We start from the raw sequence: 20891 nt of genomic DNA on the forward strand, positions 1-20891 counted from the left end.
TCTTAGAAGATTTTTGCTTAATTATATTAAGTAAATGCATGGCCTCCTTAATCTCTTGATCACTAAGTTCAGATAATCCTTTGTAATGGAGATCAGCGCAATCAATGCAATACTTGGCCTAATCAAAATACAAATGTCAACTTTATTCTTTATCATAATCTATTTTATCTCGATTTCAGTTTTATTTATAATTTTATTCTTCCAAAATAAAAATGTCAACTTTATTTCATATCTTTCAGTTTTATGTGTAAAATGGTCTGTCCATTATTCTCATTTGTTAGTGGAGATTTGTCCGGGTGGTATTTTTCCCAGTGGTTTTTTTTTTCCGAGTAGGGATATGTCCTGAATTCAGTTGAATTACAACCTGCAAGTAAATGTTTCTTCTACATATATACACTGGGAAAAGCGTTTTCTGTTTTTCCTCTATACGCCCACTGTGTATCATTAGACGTTTAAATATAATCCAGGATCACCACGTTTAATAGCAACTGTCAATTGTTCAAATTAGACACATCGACAAGTGGCAAAATCGTAGTTTAAAAGCATATAACATCATTGTGAAGGAAGAAAATGTTTTATTTAAGGACGCACTTAACACATTTTATTTACGGTTATATGGCGTAGGGCATAATGGTTAAGGACCACACATATATTGAGAGAGGAAACCCGCTATCGGCACTTCATGGGCTACTCTTTTCTATTAGCAGCAAGAGATTTGTTATATGCACCATCCAACAGACAGGATAATACATACCACGGCCTTTGTTATACCAGTCGTAGTGCACTGGCTGGAACGAGAAATAGCCAACTGGGCCCACCGACGGCGATCGATCCCAGACTGTCCGCACGTCAAGGGAGCTTGTACCACTGAGCTATGCCCCGCCCCCACATCAATGTGAAGACTATATTTTAAGAATATTGCACTGAGCTCTTTGTTCTTTACTGTCCTCTAGATAAATATTTCCTTCCATGTATACTTAGTTTCGTGCTTATATCCAATTAAGATTCAAGCACGCTGTCTTGGGCACACACCTCTGGGTTGTCTGTCCAGGACAGTGGGTTAGTCGTTAGTGGCTAGTGAGAGAAAAGTCAGTTTATTGGCCTTACACCTACCCATTGAGCCGTTAAAACTAGTTCTGGGTGGGAGCTGGTACCGGGATTCGAACCCAGTACCTACCAGCCGTATGTCCGATGGCTTAACCACCACACAACCGGGGTCGGTTTTAGCTAAATAAATAATTAAAATCATAATATCAATGTATGTGGTTTAGAATTGGCCGTATTTATAAAAATATAAAATCTTATTGAAAGAATGAACAAGAAGTTATTTATGAAAAATATTATTCACGGAATCTGTTTGTAATCATATCATTATTTTAAAGGGACATTCCTGAGTTTGCTGCATTGTAAGATGATTCCTACTAATAAAATATTTCTATGATTAAACTTACATATTAAAAATATTTTTTTGTATCAATATATCAGTGTCTGTATATTTAATGTGTTTCTGGTTGTCTTAATATTTGTTAGAAGCCCGAACTGGATTTTGTCTTCAAATAATTTCGTATGTACGAAAAATGTTTAAAAAAATTTAGGGAATAAAATCAAATTTAACCTAGTACAAATATTAGAACGATCAGAAACGCATTCAATATACAGCCACTAATATTTTATGCAGAAAAATATATTTGATATGTAATTACAATCGTTAAAAAGTCTTTCTTAGTCGATAACATCTTAAAAAGTGCAGCAAACTCAGGAATGTCCCTTTAAGCACACGACAAAATTAAATATATAAATCATACTGTAAAGTAATGTTTTAAGTTGTCTTTTGTTTTACTTGATTCATAAGTAGCCGTCATCATTACGCTAATTGGGTTACACCTTAATTAATCTAAGTACTTCCAGATGGACTTTTGGTAACGCGGACATATTTCGCTCGTACTTGAGTAACACTCTCAACTTGTTTGGATTACGCATGTCACTAACATGCGCAGATGTCATCGATTACTGCTTGATAACATCTACTCGACTCGTTGTCAACACAGTGTCATTTAGCCTATATAACCGAAATATCCAGTCTGGTTTTAACATAACTACACGAAACCAGCATCAAACGTTAAAAAAAAAAATCGAAAAAAAAAAATTCATTCCCGCAATCTTGATTTTAAAAGAAAAATGAATTTGCTCTCCACCAACGATGCTTCAACAGCATCCCCTTTCTGTTCCGGTTCTTCGTGCGGATTCGACAACCAGCCGAAAACTACCGATCTGAGACCGGCACCTCTCGTCGACTATTCTTTCAGTGACGAAGAGAGCTTGATTGTGTTGGAGAAGACCGTGGAAAGTTTGAGCGACAGTTTACGAGTTCTGGGAATGACGTCATCGCCTCGATTCGACGAATGTCTCCGACACCATGTCCTGCGCGGAAACATGAAACAGAAACTGGTTCGACGGATTTCACTGAAACTGTTTTCGGAGGAGCAGGAGGAGTTGCAGAGAAAGAGCGCCATGCTGTCAACAGTCGATCGGATGATTTCATCACCACGACAGTCGCCTAGTGCTTTCCGTCGGTTCAGTCCGCGAAGGATCGTGATGTCCAGGGCAACGCGACAAAAAGTTATTTCAAATCTTGTAGTCAGTCCCAAAAGGAAACCCAGTCTTTTCTGTTTTCTGTCCACGAAGAAGCTTTGCTTCTGAAAGTGTAACTTCAGTGTGTGTATAAATACAACGTGACATTACCTGTGTATATTTACAATTTTAGAAAGACGTTTCTTTCGCTGATAGTTCATTCAATGGACTGACATATTTGAGTAATTGAAACTGTGCTATTTACGCTTTGTGCTATTTAATATTATGTGCTGTAAACACATTGTAAATAAATGTATACTCACTCGTATTCAGCTTTATCGTCTTATTTGTCTTTATATTGTGTTACCGAAAAGGTGTCAAAAGATGACAGTAACTGGCGGGGTGGGATGGGGAAGTTATATATGAACTTGATTTTCAAACTGGGAGATGCATTAACTTTAGTGTTGGGCCGAAATTGCTTTCGAATATTATGCAAAACCATGTCTTAATTTAGATTTAGGGACTAGGGAGTGGGCTGGAGATCTGATCACAAAACACCACATGGCGCAGAAATATTGAGATTTATTATCCACATAGTTCAAGATATTCAGGGAAATATAACCAGTGTGACCCACGTGTGTCATAATGATTTCACGTGCACAATGAATGACGTAATTTTGTGAAGCGACGTCATAACAATGACGTCGTTTACTCATCTCTTTTTAGTTACGTTTGAAACGTTTTGACTTGCTATTCACGAAAATAATATTTTGGATAATGTGGATAATAAAGAAATTATTACACTCGTGTGTGAATCGTACTGATTTTAAGAAACTCGTGTTAGGATTCATGGATACAATAATCCTGACACTCGTTTCATAAAATCAGTACGACACACAAGCTCGTATAATAATCTCTATTTATCAAATTACCTCAACCTCCCCTCTTTTTTTTCTCTTTTTTTTTTTTTTTTTTTTGCCATTACACTTGTATTCTCATGATGACATTACCATATAGGACACTATAGGAAACATAGTTACACTTGTAGCTTGTATCAAATTGCATACTTCTATTACCTTAGTTTGAAACCCAATAGCCGATGTATTTTTTGTACTGGGGTGTCGATAAACATTCATTCATTCATGTTTGCATACTGATAATATGTAGTTATGTTAAACCGCATTTTAATTATGAGAAAATACACCATTAAAGGTATACAATCCTGTAAAACCATTGTACAGCGCTTCCGGTTGAAACTTACGTTCTGTTTTTACATTCTGTGCATCTGTTGTATTCTTACTTACGCTGATGTCTATAGAAGTTCTAGACTTTCTCTGGATGTGATTGTTTGGTACGCTCCAACATTTAGATCACGCTAAATCGTTTGTCATCTCCGTAAGACAAGGTACAATTCCGTATTTCTATACTACATTCCCTACGAAATACGAGCAACGTACTGGGGATGACAGTTTTTATCTGTTCCTCGCTTGATCCGTTGGATCAATGGCTATGATTGAACAGAACACAACATCCAACTTGTATCACTAACATCATATATGTCAATACCTTGAGTTGCAGTTTTGAGGTAGGGATAGTGTACTAGCAATGGAATTGACTATACTTTATTTTCACCAAAAGATAAATCTCAAGCATTCTAGATGTGAAGGAAGGAAGGAAATGTTTTATTTAACGACGCACTCAACACATTTTATTTACGGTTATATGGCGTCGGGCATAATGGTTAAGGACCACACATATATTGAGAGAGGAAACCCGCTATCGCCAATTCATGGGCTACTCTTTTCTATTAGCAGCAATCCCACAGACAGGTTAGCACATACCTCGGCCTTTGTTATAGCAGTCGTGGTGCAGTGGCTGGAACGAGAAATAGCCAAATGGTTCCCCCGACGGCGACCGACCGCGCATCAAGCGAGCGCTGTACCACTGAGCTATGCCCCGCCCCCACATCAATGTGAAGACTATATTTTAAGAATATTGCACTGAGCTCTTGGTTCTTTACTGTCCTCTAGATAAATATTTCCTTCCATGTATACTTAGTTTCGTGCTTATATCCAATTAAGATTCAAGCACGCTGTCTTGGGCACACACCTCTGGGTTGTCTGTCCAGGACAGTGGGTTAGTCGTTAGTGGCTAGTGAGAGAAAAGTCAGTTTATTGGCCTTACACCTACCCATTGAGCCGTTAAAACTAGTTCTGGGTGGGAGCTGGTACCGGGATTCGAACCCAGTACCTACCAGCCGTATGTCCGATGGCTTAACCACCACACAACCGGGGTCGGTTTTAGCTAAATAAATAATTAAAATCATAATATCAATGTATGTGGTTTAGAATTGGCCGTATTTATAAAAATATAAAATCTTATTGAAAGAATGAACAGGAAGTTATTTATGAAAAATATTATTCACGGAATCTCTTTGTAATCATATCATTATTTTAAAGGGACATTCCTGAGTTTGCTGCATTGTAAGATGTTTCCTACTAATAAAATATTTCTATGATTAAACTTACATATTAAAAATATTTTTTTGTTTCTATATATCAGTGTCTGTATATTTAATGTGTTTCTGGTTGTCTTAATATTTGTTAGAAGCCCGAAATGGATTTTGTCTTCAAATAATTTCGTATGTACGAAAAATGTTTTAAAAAATTTAGGGAATAAAATCAAATTTAACCTAGTACAAATATTAGAACGATCAGAAACGCATTCAATATACAGCCACTAATATTTTATGCAGAAAAATATATTTGATATGTAATTACAATCGTTAAAAAGTCTTTGTTAGTCGATAACATCTTAAAAAGTGCAGCAAACTCAGGAATGTCCCTTTAAGCACACGACAAAATTAAATATATAAATCATACTGTAAAGTAATGTTTTAAGTTGTCTTTTGTTTGACTTGATTCATAAGTAGCCGTCATCATTACGCTAATTGAGTTACACCTTAATTAATCTAAGTACTTCCAGATGGACTTTTGGTAACGCTGACATATTTCGCTCGTACTTGAGTAACACTCTCAAATTGTTTGGATTACGCATGTCACTAACATGCGCAGATGTCATCGATTACTGCTTGATAACATCTACTCGACTCGTTGTCAACAGTGTCATTTAGCCTATATAACCGAAATATCCAGTCTGGTTCCAACATAACTACACGAAACCAGCATCAAACGTTAAAAAAAAAAAAAATCGAAAAAAAAAAATTCATTCCCGCAATCTTGATTTTAAAAGAAAAATGAATTTCCTCTCCACCAACGATGCTTCAACAGCATCCCCTTTCTGTTCCGGTTCTTCGTGCGGATTCGACAACCAGCCGAAAACTACCGATCTGAGACCGGCACCTCTCGTCGACTATTCTTTCAGTGACGAAGAGAGCTTGATTGTGTTGGAGAAGACCGTGGAAAGTTTGAGCGACAGTTTACGAGTTCTGGGAATGACGTCATCGCCTCGATTCGACGAATGTCTCCGACACCATGTCCTGCGCGGAAACATGAAACAGAAACTGGTTCGACGGATTTCACTGAAACTGTTTTCGGAGGAGCAGGAGGAGTTGCAGAGAAAGAGCGCCATGCTGTCAACAGTCGATCGGATGATTTCGTCACCACGACAGTCGCCTAGTGCTTTCCGTCGGTTCAGTCCGCGAAGGATCGTGATGTCCAGGGCAACGCGACAAAAAGTTATTTCAAATCTTGTAGTCAGTCCCAAAAGGAAACCCAGTCTTTTCTGTTTTCTGTCCACGAAGAAGCTTTGCTTCTGAAAGTGTAACTTCAGTGTGTGTATAAATACAACGTGACATTACCTGTGTATATTTACAATTTTAGAAAAGACGTTTCTTTCGCTGATAGTTCATTCAATGGACTGACATATTTGAGTAATTGAAACTGTGCTATTTACGCTTTGTGCTATTTAATATTATGTGCTGTAAACACATTGTAAATAAATGTAAACTCACTCGTATTCAGCTTTATCGTCTTATTTGTCTTTATATTGTGTTACCGAAAAGGTGTCGAAAGATGACAGTAACTGGCGGGGTGGGATGGGGAAGTTATATATGAACTTGATTTTCAAACTGGGGGATGCATTAACTTTAGTGTTGGGCCGAAATTGCTTTCGAATATTATGCAAAACCATGGCTTAATTTAGATTTAGGGACTAGGGAGTGGGCTGGAGATCTGATCACAAAACACCACATGGTGCAGAAATATTGAGATTTATTATCCACATAGTTCAAGATATTCGGGGAAATATAACCAGTGTGACCCACGTGTGTCATAATGATTTCACGTCACAATAAATGACGTAATTTTGTGAACCGACGTCATAACAATGCGGCTTCCCCAGTGTAAACGTTTATCAAAATGACGTCGTTTACTCATCTCTTTTTAGTTACGTTTGAAACGTTATGACTTGCTATTCACGAAAATAATATTTTGGATAATGTGGATAATAAAGAAATTATTACACTCGTGTGTGAATCGTACTGATTTTACGAAACTCGTGTTAGGATTCATGTATTACCCTCGCTCTCGCTCGGGTAATACAATAATCCTGACACTCGTTTCATAAAATCAGTACGACACACAAGCTCATATAATAATCTCTATTTATTAGAGGGGGTGTCTTATCAAATTACCTCAACCTCCGCTCTTTTTTTTCTCTCTTTTTTGTTGTTGCCATTACACTTGTATTCTCATGATGACATTACCATTTAGGACACTATAGGAAACATAGTTACACTTGTAGCTTGTATCAAATTGCATACTTCTATTACCTTAGTTTGAAACCCAATAGCCGATGTATTTTTTGTACTGGGGTGTCGATAAACATTCATTCATTCATGTTTGCATACTTATAATATGTAGTTATGTTAAACCGCATTTTAATTATGAGAAAATACACCATTAAAGGTATACAATCCTGTAAAACCATTGTACAGCGCTTCTGGTTGAAACTTACGTTCTGTTTTTACATTCTGTGCATCTGTTGTATTCTTACTTACGCTGATGTCTATAGAAGTTCTAGACTTTGTCTGGATGTGATTGTTTCGTACGCTCCAACATTTAGATCACGCTAAATCGTTTGTCATCTCCGTAAGCCAAGGTACAATTCCGTATTTCTATACTACATTCCCTACGAAATACGAGCAACGTGCTGGGGATGACAGTTTCTATCTGTTTCTCGCTTTAGTCAGGTGGCTTAGCAACAATTTTTAGGCGTAATGTTACTTGGTGGATAAAAGCGCCAAATTTTGTGTGGAGATTCACATGGACCTATAGATTGATTTTAGCCTAGGAGCCATCTTGAATTTTTCAGATTTTCCAAAATGGCGGCCATAAACCAAAATGGCCGCCTGTGAAACTGAAATGTCATATATTTCTGACTATATATCACATTTAGACAAATAAAGTATCAAATCATAGGTTTTTGAGGTCAGTGAAACCGATTCCAGTCACGAAATCCCGTATAGGTGATTCATTTTCAAGATGGCATCCTAAACTTTAGACTGTGAACCTCCGCTACCAATTTACATTGGCATCAACATACATGTACTGACTAGAAGCAAGAAAATCATTCAACAGTTACACCAAATGGGTATTAGTGTCTCCTACGACAGAGTGATGCAGATTGAAGACTGTCTCGCTACAGCTGTATGCCAGAGGTTTGAAGATGATGGTGCAGTAGTTCCGACTATTCTTCGGAAAGGTCTCTTTACTGTAGGAGCTCTTGATAATCTAGACCATTATCCGAGTTCATCTACGTCAAAGACATCTTTCCACGGTACAGGAATAAGTCTTTTCCAGTTCCCTAATGAGAGTGAATCTGGTATGAGGAGGCAACCTGTTACAATACCACCATCTGGATCACAGGCGCATTTCCTTCCAGACAGTTATGCTTCTGTTCCTGCTGTTTCGCTGAAGACCATCAATGTTGCTGTTTTACAGAATAATGTTCAGACCATCAAATCTGTTTTACCACAAGCCATACGTGACGAATATGACTGGATAAAACATGGTCTTCAACTTGTCAGTGATACTGAACTAGGTAAAGAGAATTTGCTAACATGGTCTGCCTATCATGCCTCTAAGCAAGAAACAATGGTAGAGCCGCCAGTTGTGTGTGCATTGCTTCCTCTGTTTTATGAAAAGGCAGCCACACCTGCAATGATTAAACATGGCATGGATGTTCAAAGGCAGGCAACAGAGTATCTTAATCCAGGACAAATCCCTGTGTCTACATTTGATCAACCCCAGTTTGCACTTGCCAAGTACATACAGTGGAAATGGCCAGACACATATGGTGGGAAGGTGCATGTAGTTATGATGGGTGGACTACACATTGAGATTGCTCTATGGAACACTTTGGGAGATCTGTTACAAGGTTCTGGGTGGACTGTAGCTCTTACTGAGGCTGAGGTGGCTTCATCTGGAATTGCTGATTCATTTCTGAAAGCAGCACACCTGACCAGAACTAGACATGCTCACCAAGTTACCCTATTAGCTCTTCAGAAGCTTATGGATGAGGCATTCAACAAGAGTTCCAGTGATTTGAAAGATAACAGTTTTAATAACTGGCATGAGAGAATGTGTAAAAACTGTCCCACATTCAAATTCTGGGATTTGATTGCACAATATGAGATCCTCATTTTCATATTTGTTAGAGCTCACCGAGAGAGAAATTTCACACTGTACATCAGTGTTCTAGAGGAGCTCATGCATGTGTTTTTCGGGTTAGATCACGTGAACTATGCTAGGTGGCTGTCTGTCCATATCAGAGACATGGAATCTCTACCAAAATCAATCAGAGAAGAGTTTGAGTCTCATCATCACTGGGTAATCTCAAAGTCAACACACAGATTCTCCGCTATCCCCATAGATCAAGCGCATGAACAGGAAAATAAAGTTGTGAAAGGTTCTGGTGGTGTTGTAGGGCTAACTGAAAATCCAATTGCCTTCAGACGTTGGATGACCTCTGCGCACTGTGGACACAGACGTTGTTGTTGTCCTGACTGGTATGTTTCATGACCTTTCAGAATTTAACTCGGATTTAAACCTCTGGGTAGCCTACGGAATGGGGAAAAATTATACACATTACAATATCAATACTATTTGTGCACGCATTGGTGAACCTAAATCAAGATCCTTGCCTGTGTTTCATGCCTTCACAGGATGTGATACCACGTCAGCATTTCGGGGGAAGGGAAAGAAATCATTCTGGCAAGCATGGCATGCATATGATACTATCACAAATGCTTTTCTGCATCTTGCCACACATCCCTTTCAACATCTTGATTTGGACTCTGAAATATTCCAGAAGATTGAGCGACTAGTTGTCATAGTTTATGACAAAACAAGTAATATGACTGATGTAAACAGTGCATGCATGGATTTTTTCTCCCAGAAAACTCAATCTGTAGACAAAATTCCACCTACTCAGAATGCACTTTTGCAGCACACAAACAGGCAGTGTACCAGGCTGGCATCTGGGCTAACAGCATGTCAGCTCAACAAAAGCTTCCAAGTCCAGATGGATATGGGTGGAAAAAAAGTAGGCAAGTTTTGGGAACCTGTCTGGATAACAATTCCTGAAGCTTCTCGTGCATGCAGATAATTTGACAAATGTGATTGTAAACGAAACTGTACAGTGTGCAAGTGTAGCAAAGCTAATCTCCCTTGCACAGCTCTTTGCCACTGTAAATGTACCAAATCATAGGATGACATTAGATTAGCCTTCTAAGATTAACCTTAAGATTTCCATGTGATGTTATCCAATGCAACCATATGTGCTGATATTAGCAACTAACTTTGGCTATAGGTTATTTTCTTAAAGGTAATTGTTTCAAGATCAAGCTCTGTCACAGCAGAATTTCTGTTCTGTAACTCTGACTGCCAGAGATCGGTGATTGTTCTGTTTCTTTGGCGGCCATATTGAATTTTTGATGCCATCTTGAAAGTGAATAAAATATGCAAGATATTTTGCTCGGAATCAGATTCATTGACCTGAACAAACACTGATTTGAAACCTCATTTGTCCATCTATGACATTTATAGCCAAGAATATAACATATTTCAGTTTAGGTGGTAGCCATTTTGGATTTTGGCCGCCATCTTGGAAATTCCAAAACGGTCAAGATGGCTCCTAGGCTGAAACCTGTTGGATCGTTGGAATGGCTATGATTGAACAGAACACAACATCCAACTTGTATCACTAACATCATATATGTCAATACCTTGAGTTGCAGTTTTGAGGTAGGGATAGTGTACTAGCAATGGAATTGACTATACTTTATTTTCACCAAAAGATAAATCTCAAGCATTCTAGATGTGAAGGAAGGAAGGAAATGTTTTATTTAACGACGCACTCAACACATTTTATTTACGGTTATATGGCGTCGGGCATAATGGTTAAGGACCACACATATATTGAGAGAGGAAACCCGCTATCGCCACTTCATGGGCTACTCTTTTCTATTAGCAGCAATCCCACAGACAGGATAGCACATACCACGGCCTTTGTTATACCAGTCGTGGTGCAGTGGCTGGAACGAGAAATAGCCAAATGGTTCCCCCGACGGCGACCGACCGCGCATCAAGCGAGCGCTGTACCACTGAGCTATGCCCCGCCCCCACATCAATGTGAAGACTATATTTTAAGAATATTGCACTGAGCTCTTGGTTCTTTACTGTCCTCTAGATAAATATTTCCTTCCATGTATACTTAGTTTCGTGCTTATATCCAATTAAGATTCAAGCACGCTGTCTTGGGCACACACCTCTGGGTTGTCTGTCCAGGACAGTGGGTTAGTCGTTAGTGGCTAGTGAGAGAAAAGTCAGTTTATTGGCCTTACACCTACCCATTGAGCCGTTAAAACTAGTTCTGGGTGGGAGCTGGTACCGGGATTCCAACCCAGTACCTACCAGCCGTATGTCCGATGGCTTAACCACCACACAACCGGGGTCGGTTTTAGCTAAATAAATAATTAAAATCATAATATCAATGTATGTGGTTTAGAATTGGCCATATTTATAAAAATATAAAATCTTATTGAAAGAATGAACAAGAAGTTATTTATGAAAAATATTATTCACGGAATCTGTTTGTAATCATATCATTATTTTAAAGGGACATTCCTGAGTTTGCTGCATTGTAAGATGTTTCCTACTAATAAAATATTTCTATGATTAAACTTACATATTAAAAATATTTTTTTGTTTCGAATATCAGTGTCTGTATATTTAATGTGTTTCTGGTTGTCTTAATATTTGTTAGAAGCCCGAACTGGATTTTGTCTTCAAATAATATCGTATGTACGAAAAATGTTTTAAAAAATTTAGGGAATAAAATCAAATTTAACCTAGTACAAATATTAGAACGATCAGAAACGCATTCAATATACAGCCACTAATATTTTATGCAGAAAAATATATTTGATATGTAATTACAATCGTTAAAAAGTCTTTGTTAGTCGATAACATCTTAAAAAGTGCAGCAAACTCAGGAATGTCCCTTTAAGCACACGACAAAATTAAATATATAAATTATACTGTAAAGTAATGTTTTAAGTTGTCTTTTGTTTGACTTGATTCATAAGTAGCCGTCATCATTACGCTAATTGAGTTACACCTTAATTAATCTAAGTACTTCCAGATGGACTTTTGGTAACGCTGACATATTTCGCTCGTACTTGAGTAACACTCTCAAATTGTTTGGATTACGCATGTCACTAACATGCGCAGATGTCATCGATTACTGCTTGATAACATCTACTCGACTCGTTGTCAACACAGTGTCATTTAGCCTATATAACCGAAATATCCAGTCTGGTTCCAACATAACTACACGAAACCAGCATCAAACGTTAAAAAAAAAAATCGAAAAAATAAAATTCCTTCCCGCAATCTTGATTTTAAAAGAAAAATGAATTTCCTCTCCACCGACGATGCTTCAACAGCATCCCCTTTCTGTTCCGGTTCTTCGTGCGGATTCGACAACCAGCCGAAAACTACCGATCTGAGACCGGCACCTCTCGTAGACTATTCTTTCAGTGACGAAGAGAGCTTGATTGTGTTGGAGAAGACCGTGGAAAGTTTGAGCGACAGTTTACGAGTTCTGGGAATGACGTCATCGCCTCGATTCGACGAATATCTCCGACACCATGTCCTGCGCGGAAACATGAAACAGAAACTGGTTCGACGGATTTCACTGAAACTGTTTTCGGAGGAGCAGGAGGAATTGCAGAGAAAGAGCGCCATGCTGTCAACAGTCGATCGGATGATTTCGTCACCACGACAGTCGCCTAGTGCTTTCCGTCGGTTCAGTCCGCGAAGGATCGTGATGTCCAGGGCAACGCGACAAAAAGTTATTTCAAATCTTGTAGTCAGTCCCAAAAGGAAATCCAGTCTTTTCTGTTTTCTGTCCACGAAGAAGCTTTGCTTCTGAAAGTGTAACTTCAGTGTGTGTATAAATACAACGTGACATTACCTGTATATATTTACAATTTTAGAAAAGACGTTTCTTTCGCTGATAGTTCATTCAATGGACTGACATATTTGAGTAATTGAAACTGTGCTATTTACGCTTTGTGCTATTTAATATTATGTGCTGTAAACACATTGTAAATAAATGTATACTCACTCGTATTCAGCTTTATCGTCTTATCTGTCTTTATATTGTGTTACCGAAAAGGTGTCGAAAGATGACAGTAACTGGCGGGGTGGGATGGGGAAGTTATATATGAACTTGATTTTCAAACTGGGGGATGCATTAACTTTAGTGTTGGGCCGAAATTGCTTTCGAATATTATGCAAAACCATGGCTTAATTTAGATTTAGGGACTAGGGAGTGGGCTGGAGATCTGATCACAAAACACCACATGGTGCAGAAATATTGAGATTTATTATCCACATAGTTCAAGATATTCAGGGAAATATAACCAGTGTGACCCACGTGTGTCATAATGATTTCACGTGCACAATGAATGACGTAATTTTGTGAAGCGACGTCATAACAATGCGGCTTCCCCAGTGTAAACGTTTATCAAAATGACGTCGTTTCCTCATCTCTTTTTAATTACGTTTGAAACGTTTTGACTTGCTATTCACGAAAATAATATTTTGGATAATGTGGATAATAAAGAAATTATTACACTCGTGTGTGAATCGTACTGATTTTACGAAACTCGTGTTAGGATTCATGTATTACAATACAATAATCCTGACACTCGTTTCATAAAATCAGTACGACACACAAGCTCGTATAATAATCTCTATGTCTTATCAAATTACCTCAACCTCCGCTCTTTTTTTTCTCTCTTTTTTTTTGCCATTACACTTGTATTCTCATGATGACATTACCATATAGGACACTATAGGAAACATAGTTACACTTGTAGCTTGTATCAAATTGCATACTTCTATTACCTTAGTTTGAAACCCAATAGCCGATGTATTTTTTGTACTGGGGTGTCGATCAACATTCATTCATTCATGTTTGCATACTTATAATATGTAGTTACGTTAAACCGCATTTTAATTATGAGAAAATACACCATTAAAGGTATACAATCCTGTAAAACCATTGTACAGCGCTTCTGGTTGAAACTTACGTTCTCTTTTTACATTCTGTGCATCTGTTGTATTCTTACTTACGCTGATGTCTATAGAAGTTCTAGACTTTGTCTGGATGTGATTGTTTGGTACGCTCCAACATTTAGATCACGCTAAATATTTTGTCATCTCCGTAAGCCAAGGTACAATTCCGTATTTTTATACTACATTTCCTACGAAATACGAGCAACGTGCAGGGGATGACAGTTTCTATCTGTTCCTCGCTTGATCCGTTGGATCAATGGCTATGATTGAACAGAACACAACATCCAACTTGTATCACTAACATCATATATGTCAATACCTTGAGTTGCAGTTTTGAGGTAGGGATAGTGTACTAGCAATGGAATTGACTATACTTTATTTTCACCAAAAGATAAATCTCAAGCATTCTAGATGTGAAGGAAGGAAGGAAATGTTTTATTTAACGACGCACTCAACACATTTTATTTACGGTTATATGGCGTTGGGCATAATGGTTAAGGACCACACATATATTGAGAGAGGAAACCCGCTATCGCCACTTCATGGGCTACTCTTTTCTATTAGCAGCAATCCCACAGACAGGATAGCACATACCACGGCCTTTGTTATACCAGTCGTGGTGCAGTGGCTGGAACGAGAAATAGCCAAATGGTTCCCCCGACGGCGACCGACCGCGCATCAAGCGAGCGCTGTACCACTGAGCTATGCCCCGCCCCCACATCAATGTGAAGACTATATTTTAAGAATATTGCACTGAGCTCTTGGTTCTTTACTGTCCTCTAGATAAATATTTCCTTCCATGTATACTTAGTTTCGTGCTTATATCCAATTAAGATTCAAGCACGCTGTCTTGGGCACACACCTCTGGGTTGTCTGTCCAGGACAGTGGGTTAGTCGTTAGTGGCTAGTGAGAGAAAAGTCAGTTTATTGGCCTTACACCTACCCATTGAGCCGTTAAAACTAGTTCTGGGTGGGAGCTGGTACCGGGATTCGAACCCAGTACCTACCAGCCGTATGTCCGATGGCTTAACCACCACACAACCGGGGTCGGTTTTAGCTAAATAAATAATTAAAATCATAATATCAATGTATGTGGTTTAGAATTGGCCATATTTATAAAAATATAAAATCTTATTGAAAGAATGAACAAGAAGTTATTTATGAAAAATATTATTCACGGAATCTGTTTGTAATCATAATCATTATTTTAAAGGGACATTCCTCAGTTTGCTGCATTGTAAGATGTTTCCTACTAATAAAATATTTCTATGATTAAACTTACATATTAAAAATATTTTTTTGTTTCTATATATCAGTGTCTGTATATTTAATGTGTTTCTGGTTGTCTTAATATTTGTTAGAAGCCCGAACTGGATTTTGTCTTCAAATAATTTCGTATGTACGAAAAATGTTTTAAAACATTTAGGGAATAAAATCAAATTTAACCTAGTACAAATATTAGAACGATCAGAAACGCATTCAATATACAGCCACTAATATTGTATGCAGAAAAATATATTTGATATGTAATTACAATCGTTAAAAAGTCTTTGTTTGTCAATAACATCTTAAAAAGTGCAGCAAACTCAGGAATGTCCCTTTAAGCACACGACAAAATTAAATATATAAATCATACTGTAAAGTAATGTTTTAAGTTGTCTTTTGTTTGACTTGATTCATAAGTAGCCGTCATCATTACGCTAATTGAGTTACACCTTAATTAATCTAAGTACTTCCAGATGGACTTTTGGTAACGCTGACATATTTCGCTCGTACTTGAGTAACACTCTCAAATTGTTTGGATTACGCATGTCACTAACATGCGCAGATGTCATCGATTACTGCTTGATAACATCTACTCGACTCGTTGTCAACACAGTGTCATTTAGCCTATATAACCGAAATATCCAGTCTGGTTCCAACATAACTACACGAAACCAGCATCAAACGTTAAAAAAAAAAAAATTCATTCCCGCAATCTTGATTTTAAAAGAAAAATGAATTTCCTCTCCACCGACGATGCTTCAACAGCATCCCCTTTCTGTTCCGGTTCTTCGTGCGGATTCGACAACCAGTCGAAAACTACCGATCTGAGACCGGCACCTCTCGTCGACTATTTTTTCAGTGACGAAGAGAGCTTGATTGTGTTGGAGAAGACCGTGGAAAGTTTGAGCGACAGTTTACGAGTTCTGGGAATGACGTCATCGCCTCGATTCGACGAATGTCTCCGACACCATGTCCTGCGCGGAAACATGAAACAGAAACTGGTTCGACGGATTTCACTGAAACTGTTTTCGGAGGAGCAGGAGGAGTTGCAGAGAAAGAGCGCCATGCTGTCAACAGTCGATTGGATGATTTCGTCACCACGACAGTCGCCTAGTGCTTTCCGTCGGTTCAGTCCGCGAAGGATCGTGATGTCCAGGGCAACGCGACAAAAAGTTATTTCAAATCTTGTAGTCAGTCCCAAAAGGAAATCCAGTCTTTTCTGTTTTCTGTCCACGAAGAAGCTTTGCTTCTGAAAGTGTAACTTCAGTGTGTGTATAAATACGACGTGACATTACCTGTATATATTTACAATTTTAGAAAAGACGTTTCTTTCGCCGATAGTTCATTCAATGGACTGACATATTTGAGTAATTGAAACTGTGCTATTTACGCTTTGTGCTATTTAATATTATGTGCTGTAAACACATTGTAAATAAATGTATACTCACTCGTATTCAGCTTTATCGTCTTATTTGTCTTTATATTGTGTTACCGAAAAGGTGTCGAAAGATGACAGTAACTGGCGGGGTGGGATGGGGAAGTTATATATGAACTTGATTTTCAAACTGGGGGATGCATTAACTTTAATGTTGGGCCGAAATTGCTTTCGAATATTATGCAAAACCATGGCTTAATTTAGATTTAGGGACTAGGGAGTGGGCTGGAGATCTGATCACAAAACACCACATGGTGCAGAAATATTGAGATTTATTATCCACATAGTTCAAGATATTCAGGGAAATATAACCAGTGTGACCCACGTGTGTCATAATGATTTCACGTGCACAATGAATGACGTAATTTTGTGAAGCGACGTCATAACAATGCGGCTTCCCCAGTGTAAACGTTTATCAAAATGACGTCGTTTACTCATCTCTTTTTAGTTACGTTTGAAACGTTTTGACTTGCTATTCACGAAAATAATATTTTGGATAATGTGGATAATAAAGAAATTATTACACTCGTGTGTGAATCGTACTGATTTTACGAAACTCGTGTTAGGATTCATGGATACAATAATCCTGACACTCGTTTCATAAAATCAGTACGACACACAAGCTCGTATAATAATCTCTATTTATCAAATTACCTCAACCTCCCCTCTTTTTTTTCTCTTTTTTTTGTTTTTTCGTGCTGGGGATGACAGTTTTTATCTGTTCCTCGCTTGATCCGTTGGATCAATGGCTATGATTGAACAGAACACAACATGCAACTTGTATCACTAACATCATATATGTCAATACCTTGAGTTGCAGTTTTGAGGTAGGGATAGTGTACTAGCAATGGAATTGACTATACTTTATTTTCACCAAAAGATAAATCTCAAGCATTCTAGATGTGAAGGAAGGAAGGAAATGTTTTATTTAACGACGCACGCACTCAACATATTTTATTTACGGTTATATGGCGTCGGACATATTATGGTTAAGGACCACACAGATATTAAGAGAGGCAACCCGCTGTCGCCACTTCATGGGCTACTCTTTTCGATTAGCAGCAAGGGATATTTTATATGCACCATCCCTCAGACAGGATAACACATACTATGGCCTTTGAGATACCAGTCGTGGTACACTGGCTGGAGCCAGAAATAGGATCGATCCCAGACCGACCACGCATCAAGTGAACGCTTTACCACTGGGCAACGTCCCGCCTCTCTAGGTGAGGAGAGACTAGCTAGGTCAGCAGGCCCAAACACAGGCACTGCATTTGTTCCTTGCTCACTCGACTCCGATCTATGTAAGATATCATTCCTACAAATGTTTAGTTTTTTGCGCCGATTGTTTTCTTTTCTTTTTTATTATGATATATGTTGTACAAATCACTTATGCATTTAGTTTTTGTCAACAAAGTGTTACTGCGTTTAGTAGTACATATATGGACTGATTTCTCAAGTACAAAGATATTGGTTGCGTTTAGTCCGACTTCACACACATCACCGTATCATTGTCACATTTATAAAGCGCTTTGACTTTTGTGTGAAAGCCGTCGCTGTGCAAGTCAGGTCAGCCTTCAATATGGTCTTCACGAGTACTCGTGCACGGGTCGAGTCTACCAAGACTCGAGTCCGTTCACAGTACTCGAGTGCCCGTGAACGAAATAGGATAGGATAACATATTAATGTACCTATATCCAATTAAGGGTCAAGCACCATGCAAGGAAGAGCATTGTCATATAAAATAATTATATTTGTGTGCGTCATTTTTCTATATGCTTGCAGCCGGTTACGTCACTGGGTTATGAGAATGTCTGCAATGCAATACAATGGCATGATTTGGCATCCATGTTCAGCGCTAGAATTAAGATACATAATTCTATTTTACTGTATTCCTTAATCTCATCATCATCTAGTGTAAGTGTCGGGTATTCGGGTCCTGGGTTGAGATTGACCCTCGAGTACTCGAGTCCAACATTTTGGACTCGTGGAGGCCCTAGCCTCCAAGTCATTATATGACTTCTGCAGGTCGTATGCCATATAGCATTATTTTTATGTTGTATGTTTTATCTAAATATTTTTGAGCCATCATTATGTGGGTAGAACATACATGTAATCTAATGGTACACTACCAGGTTTCATGTTTCAGTATATTGTTATTTTTGGAGCTCTTAATTTATTCTGGTCATGACGTTTTGGTTCATCTAGTATTTTTCGGTTTCAAATTTACACACACACACACACACACACGTACGCACGCACGCACGCACGCACGCACGCACGCACGCACGCACACACACACACTTCTGTAACATATTTATTTTCCAAGACTGTGCGCGTCATGGATGTGCACAAACCTTAACTGGATATATGCAAGGTTAAAATAACCTTTCACCTATATTGCCATGACCTATTATTTAGATGACGTATTTTAACTAGGTATGTATATATGTCATTTTGAACTGATTTGACATATTTATATACATGAAGGAATACTTTTGTCTGGAGACAACTGAAAAATGTTACTTAAGATAATATCACCATGATGCAACTTCATGTTAGCCTTATTATAATACCCTGCTGTTATATAGAGAATAACCGGTTACTGACTTCTGATATCGGCTTTATCCTGCGAAGGTTAGAATGGCGAATGCTAGAGGCTCTGCATCGCGACATTTGCCATTCGACTCGAGCAGGATAAAGCCGATATCTTAAGGCAGTAACCTCTTACGGTAGTTTATTTATCCTGTAATCCACAATTAATGAAAAGACATGTTTTATTTTACCACTTTACCGTTTTCTAGAGTACTACCGGTAGGTCCATGGATGTTGAATGCCTTGTCTCTCCTACAGTAACTACACATCAAAACAAAATAGTTATTAAATAACAACAGTTTATTTCTTATTTTCATAATAAAAGTTTTCTTGAAACTGGTTTTAAAAATCAAAACCATCAAAAACTGAAAATATATAAATGTGTCTAGCCATCATATCTTGCCAATGTATAATATTATAGTGATTGATATATATATATATATATTTATAATTTACATTTGAATATATTAATATATTTATATGTTAAAAATATGAGAATACGTTTTGGACGTATGATCTACTTATTATTTGTACAAAAAATATGGGTATAGGCTTCGCAATCATGGTTCTATCTTGCTTTTGTTTAAAATATCCATTGAAAAGTGTTATATATGGCGGCCATATCTAAATAAAATATGGCGGACATTCACAGTAAATTTACAGATCCCTAAAACATGGATATAGGCTTTCCCATTTCATCTGACATTTTTCCTGAACAGACAGCTAAATAAGATACCCAAGACAGCTAGATAAGATACCCAAGACATCTAGATAAGATAAACCAAGACAGCTAGATAAGATAACCCAAGACAGCTAGATAAGATACCCAAGATAGCTAAATAAGATAACCTAAGACAGCTAGATAAGATAAACTAAGACAGCGAGATAAGATAAACCAAGACAGCTAGATAAGATACCCAAGACATCTAGATAAGATAAACCAAGACAGCTAGATAAGATACCCAAGACAGCTAGATAAGATAACCCAAGACAGCTAGATAAGATACCCAAGATAGCTAAATAAGATAACCTAAGACAGCTAGATAAGATAAACCAAGACAGCTAGATAAGATAAACCAAGACAGCTATATAAGATACCCAAGACATCTAGATAAGATACCCAAGACAGCTAGATAAGATACCCAAGACAGCTAGATAAGATACCCAAGATAGCTAAATAAGATAACCTAAGACAGCTAGATAAGATAAACCAAGACAGCTAGATAAGATAAACCAAGACAGCTATATAAGATACCCAATACAGCTAGATAAGATACCCAAGACAGCGTGCTAGGACATCCATTCAACCTAATCACTAAATATCCATGTCAGCTGTAAAAAACAAAAGTGTCATATTCTGGATAGTGTGTGTGTTTTGTTTTTGTTGTTGCTTCTGTTTCTGTTGGTGTTTTTTT

General features: G+C 37.9%; 1 protein-coding gene across 1 annotated transcript; it reads left to right on the forward strand.

Moving 5' to 3' along the window:
- The first annotated feature begins 5385 nt into the window (after positions 1-5385).
- Positions 5386-6535, forward strand: LOC121378347. The gene is made up of 2 exons (XM_041506475.1): positions 5386-6397; positions 6436-6535. The coding sequence occupies exon 1, from the start codon at positions 5828-5830 to the stop codon at positions 6347-6349; it is 522 nt and encodes a 173-aa protein (XP_041362409.1). The 5' UTR covers positions 5386-5827; the 3' UTR covers positions 6350-6397; positions 6436-6535.
- The last annotated feature ends 14356 nt before the right edge of the window (positions 6536-20891 follow it).

This window comes from Gigantopelta aegis, chromosome 8, assembly GCF_016097555.1.
Source record: "Gigantopelta aegis isolate Gae_Host chromosome 8, Gae_host_genome, whole genome shotgun sequence".
Taxonomy (NCBI): Eukaryota; Metazoa; Mollusca; class Gastropoda; order Neomphalida; family Peltospiridae; genus Gigantopelta; species Gigantopelta aegis.

Coding starts and splice junctions, on each gene's coding strand:
- LOC121378347 (XM_041506475.1), top strand. CDS start 5,828: ATGAATTTCCTCTCCACCAACGATGCTTCAACAGCATCCCCTTTCTGT.